General features: G+C 42.0%; 1 protein-coding gene across 2 annotated transcripts in view; it reads right to left on the minus strand.

Annotated features, from left to right (window-relative positions):
• The window catches only part of CD44 (CD44 molecule (IN blood group)), a 54,886-nt gene extending 50,083 nt beyond the window's left edge, over positions 1-4,803 (minus strand). For both annotated transcript variants that reach the window (XM_084264193.1, XM_084264192.1), the window contains exon 1: positions 4,702-4,803. In XM_084264193.1, the coding sequence (XP_084120319.1) occupies positions 4,702-4,768 (67 nt within the window). In that variant the 5' untranslated portion in view covers positions 4,769-4,803. The remainder of the gene's footprint in view (positions 1-4,701) is intronic.
• Between the last annotated feature and the right edge of the window lie 1,197 nt (positions 4,804-6,000).

A 6,000-nucleotide genomic window follows, 5' to 3' on the forward strand; every position in this document is an offset into this window, starting at 1 on the left:
GTTTTCAACTCTAGGCACAGACTCCAAAAATGACTGCAGGTCTCATTTGGCAGGAAACAGTCGCGGAGTTTTGAACTTTAAAGTGCAATTAGCTGAACTTTCAGTCTGACTGAAAATATTCTCCAAGGAAAATCCCTCTTTCCCTCAGTTGCCATTTCACATTTCTGCTTGCAAACTCATTCATACGTGGAGCTGCTCTGTCATCCCTTGGGTGGGGTCAGCTCAGCTCCAGCAGTCGCGGCAAGGGAGGAAATAGGCAGCTGCTACTGATATTACTGCTGATGCCACTGTAGGGACGCCTGAAATTTGGCAGGGAGGAAACTGACTGACACAGTCCTCTTTGCCACTAGTATTAGCAGAGACTATAATGGTCACTGATTATTACAGTGTCTGATAGCTTTGAAATGATTATTACCTCCCAGGAGTGAGAGACAGCTCTGTGTTACCAGCTGATGAACTTCTGGTCTAGTCTTGAAAATGACTGACAGCCACGTCAAACTGGCTTCATGCCTACAGTTGTCAAGAAACCATGGAGAATGGTCCAAACCACCAGATGTATCACAAAGAAACTCTTACTGTTAAAGGCACAGAACAAAATAGGCTGTGGATATGGATTTTACTTGATAGCAACCATGATGTAAGTATCATAAATGCGCTGGTGACAAACCCAAGCTCTGCCTTGCTCCTCTCGCTTTACTGTCTCTCAATTGGAAGTTGACAAACCTGCTCTCTGTTACCAGCTGATACTGAAATACCACGTGTTTTGTACACCATGAGTTACTGCGGTGGGTTATGTTTGTTTCATGATTATCCTGTCTGTGAAGTTACAGTTCAAAGGTAACTGTACATTTAACCTTGGTCCTGGAAAAAGCAAGTTTAGAGTAGAGTTTGGCAGGACACCTTCCCTCACTCATTTGTTAAATAACAGAAGACATGTAATATGAGGTTGAGAATTACCATCTTCTGTCTTGCCTGTATTTTGAAACACTTATCCATTAGTGCAGGAAAAGAAATATGAGGCAAGAAGACCAGAAGACAAATGGGTAAGCCTTCTTACAGCATCTGAAACTCAAAAAAACTTGTGCTGACATCTCTCCTTATACACGAATCTCTACACTATTTTTCTCCTGCTTCTCTACGATGTATTCCATTACCAGTCAACATCATTCAGAACTGACATCATCCTTTTATTAAAGAAGAAACAGAGTTACCAGAGGTCTTTTACTGTCTCATTACCCAATAGCACAATCACCAATACCCAAACAATCCTTTAAAAGTGTTTATCTACTCTGTCCTTATCTAATCTGTCCTTAAAAACAATGTCTCTTAGCAGCCTATTTTCAAACCTAATTACTGTTACTGTCTGGCCACTCCCTCCAAATATCACCTCTTCTCTGGCAAGCACATTGACATCTTGCATTGTTTGCCCTTTGCTTTTTAATTTACCCATATCCCACAAAGCTCACCAGAGTTTTTGCCTCCATGCCAATAACATAGTTTTTCTATTTTTTCACATATCTTTAGGATCCACTCCTGCTACACATTAATTTGATTGCTGCTGCTATCTTTTTTTATTCCCCATTTATTTTCTCCTGTTCCTCACAGTTGTTGTCCAAGTTAGTGGAAATGTCTCCAGAGGTTTACACTTGGTTCTTGGCTGCATACATTTTAGTTTTCTTCTGCAACTTAAATTCTTGACTTAATGCTGTCTGTATCACAAGTTTTAGTTGATTCCTGCAATCCACTGTGGTCCTTGCCAATGTCTCTTGGTGATCCATGCTTTCTTCACCATGTTTTCCTGCTTTCTTCCATATGTTCTTCCATTTGAAATGGCAATAATCCTCCAGTGAAAACATTTTTTTTTACAGCTTCATGAGATTCTTGAGAACCCAAGTATTTTAGGAGCAATGAGATCATGATTCTCTCTGCTGTTTATACCTGCATATCAGCTTCTCAAGATACCTCATCCTGCTGACACACTGGCTATATTAGAAACTCACGTATGTTTAGGTGCTGGATGAATAGCTGCAATATTAATACCGTCTTCAAGCCCTGGCCTAAGGAGTCATGGGAACTGTTCTGGAAAGAAAGAAACGCCAGGTATGGGGGAACAATTCATTTAACCTTGGCTAGACCTTCTAGTGGTTTTAAAAGCATTTAGTTCAGAAGTTCTTCCTCAATTGTATGATGGTATCTTTCCTCATTAAGCCTTTCTCTGACTCCTGTTTTTTAAAGCTAATGGTTCTGCATTGTGGCGAACACCAGTAACTCAACAGTAAATCAACAAATATTTCTCCAGAGACTGCAAGACAATCTTCTGCCATGGTTTGCTGGGTCTGTGTGTGAGAGTATTTTAAGGGCAGGTATGTAACATTTGCATTAAACAATGATGGAAGCTGAAGTGAACTTTAATAAAGTCTAGTTACTTTGCAGCTTTGGGAAAACAGCCAAGATACACACTAAGGACTAAGTGAAAATAAACTAGCACAAAGAGCTTCTTCAAACGGCTTTATTTACAAATTTACATGATGGATAGTTAAGCCAAGAGACAGACACGTCCCTTCCTTTACGAGTACCTGACATCTATAGTGGTAACCCTGTCTCAGCGCCTTACCTCGTACTGAAACTCTGGTGATTTCTCCAGTGCAAACAGAGTGCTCATCCCTCACACTGGTGGACTCATTCTCCCTCATTTTATCTTTACTGCTAGTTCTATTACAGCTTCTTCCAGTTTAGGGGTCAAAATCCTAGGATTCACTTGATAAGGAAAACTCTGATAGCAACATTTTTACAAATACGTAACACTCACAAGGGAAAGTCTCCCCCAGAATCATCATTAACCAAGATGCCAGCATCTATATCCTCCTGCATCCAGACTCCCAAGACAACAAAAGTCACATCAATACCATGAGTACACCTCGCTCACCTATCAGTGGCACAGACATGTAACAACAGCACAGAACTCTATATCACATCTTTCCTTTAGTAATCACATTAACAGTAATCCCAGGTCCTTTCTAATTTTGCTAAATTCTATACTGAACAAATCAAAACTCTAATTCAGGAGCAGATCTGGATTTTGTCTCCAAGCAAGGTGTTTGCCAACAGCAATGGCCAATACTCTACGATACACAGCAAAGCCAATGGTTTAAAAAAGAAAATAAAACTACCATCAGCTGCTGTTCTGAAGCAATTGCTGACTACAAAGTCATTCTGGAACGTACCACATATCATCTAAAATATATTCTAGTTATAGCCTAATACGTAGCCAAGCCATTCAAGAACCTTCCCTGTGGGACACTTGGGAAATCTGACATACTTTCTGTAACTGCTGAAGACTAGATGCTCTCTGCTATGTCTCACTGTACACGTGCACTGCTCCCAGAGTCAGTACAGACCCTGCCTTTTTAGGACACTCCTGGCAGCACATAAAAGGAGGAATCAGTTGAACAGGCAGTAACCAAATAATTATAATACTAGAACTCCCTTGGACTGAGCCAAGGTTTTAAACACACCTCAGACATATTTTATTTGCCTGCAGTTCTCCTGCCCTTTCCCTAACGGCTTTATCCATATACCAGATTTTACCAAGTACATTTTGGTACATCAGGCAGATAGTTACAGAGAGAAAAGCTGTGAGGTTGCTTCATGGTTGTGCTGGGAACTGTTCACTCCAACACACCCATTCACAGCCTGGCCATGCTGCAACCATTACAAAAGGGTTTGCTGCTGCTCAAGTGAATGAGACATACACTTATGGCACACACAAACAGAGCCTGTGGGTGATAAGGGCTGTGAAAAATGTATTTTGTTAGACTCCTGGAACCAATAAGTAGAAAAAACAATGTAGAAGCACAATTGTTGTCCCTAACCACAAAATGCCTCAAGGCAGTTGCTGTCACAGTGAGAGTCTGCTAAAGCATGGCCATTTCCTTCAGACATGGTTGAGCCTGCACCATGTGAAATTTCAAAAGCATTTTGGGCATACAACTTTTTTTTATTCTCAGTATTAATGTTTCATTTTTAAATACAAACATATGAAGCAGATACATAAGCTAAAGAAAGCTAATTAACAAAGAACTGAATGTTGTGGTTGTTTCTACCCCACTTTGTTCCAAAACCTTGTCAGCCAACCCCAAAGAAATCTGTAGAACAGAAACAGCATTCTTGGCGTAAAAACTGTCTGAATTTGGGTTGCAGATCAAGCAAGGCTGTGTCCAAACACAGTGTGTATTAGCTGTTAGTTCAGCCCATGTTGTATGGTGGGGGTAAGAGGGGGAGAGGGGATGTGCCCATCCCCATCCCTTCCCACCCCCCCTTTTTCCTCTACTGTCTGAAAAGGAGCTGGGAGAGCAAGTTATGTACCAGCAGTCACGTTGTCGAACCCAGCTTTACCAGAGCTATTCTAAATTCCCCAGTGTACTTCTGTTATTAGTTTAAACTTAACTTTAATGATCTACAGTTCACTTTTTATAGATCTGGAATTGCCCTTTACAAGCAATACGCAGCTTTTTGTGTCTGTACAGACCAGCAGAGCTGAAGTTACAGTTCGAAAGCATCTCCGATAATCCTTACAAATAATAAAACTTAATATTAAAGAGAGATGCAAGAAAGCTGTTAGGTATCTAGCAGAAGCACTCTTGTGTCTGAAGCATAAACTTATTAGCAAGCATAAGGGTTTTCATTCATAAAAAGACTTACGTATTTCTGCTAGACAGAGCTTCAGGAAACATAATCCAAAAGTTGCCCATAAGGAGAAGTTGGCCATTGTTTTCTCAGAACTGTTTTGCCAAAACCAGAGATCCTTGCAAGATGCAGAAAGAAGAAAAGCCCTGGCGCTTGTTAAGCCTGCAGTCAATGAGTCTCAAGTTCGCTGCACTTTTTATTCTGATCCAAAGGAACTGAAGTAATGACATAACTGGGAGGGGGAGCTCCATCAAAAGTCACACCCATATTGCAACAAAAGTTACAGAGCAGTGGAGGATGGGGGGGTGGGGGGGGGGGTGGGGGGTGGTGTGCGTGTGTGTGTCGTGGAGGGGGGTGGGAGGGGAGCTAGTACTGACTAAGCACTCATGCTCGAGTTTTAAAGCGGTACTAAACCTCCTTATAACAGAAGTACAGTGCAGGCTGTTAGCTCAGAAATGCGCTGTTTTGTTACAAGCTTCCACTGCTGTTTTTAAGCCTCATCATGGACCAGGTGAATAAAAAGCACTAGAGTTTCTGAACCCCAGAAAAGCATCTACAACTGCCTGGATGTTCCCCCCCCTCCCCCCTCCTCCCCCCCCCCATATTTTCTTCAATTTACAGCGAACAAAATACCTGCTCTGCAAGGAACCTTTTTTAAATGTTCCTGTTTGTCCCTGGAGGTTAACCTCATGCTGGTGAATCAAAGCGGTTCAGTCTTGCACAGCCCTTTCTACCCTTGGCTTCTCTGCACAGGCTGCCCCAACAAAGGTGGTTACTGATGTCAGGGCTAAGGATGATATTTTACTGTACTAATGGTAGGAGGTACTGAAGGAATTATTCTTCCCGTAAGCAAACAGGATGAGAATGCATGACAGTGTTTAATATTGAGACAAGGTCTCAGTTCCTGAGGGACACTGCAATTCCTGAAGGTTCATTGCAGTGTGGGGTTTTGTGTCACCCTAGATGCCACATTAAATCCCTGGTGAAAACCTCAAAGCCTCTCTCCATAGATAAGGGAAAGGCATGTCTGCTGTGAGCCTCAATGGTTTCTCATGGTGTCTCAATGCAGTGACCTCCCTTCAGAGCTGCGGGATGGTGGCAGTGGTTTGTGGTTTGTGTGCAGTGGAATGAGGGGTTGGCAGGGCAGGGATCACCAAAGCCAGCACGTCTCACCTTCAACAACCACTGCATGGTGATGACTGACAGCCAGTAATGCCCTCATTTCAGTGTCACTGGGCAAATTTGAAATGAATAGTTCAATATCAGATTACGATTTTGTTGATCCTCCCACTTGAAAGAATTTTTCTCATTAAT

The sequence above is a fragment of the Gallinula chloropus genome (genome assembly GCF_964237585.1).
Source record: "Gallinula chloropus genome assembly, chromosome: 4".
Taxonomy (NCBI): domain Eukaryota; kingdom Metazoa; phylum Chordata; class Aves; order Gruiformes; family Rallidae; genus Gallinula; species Gallinula chloropus.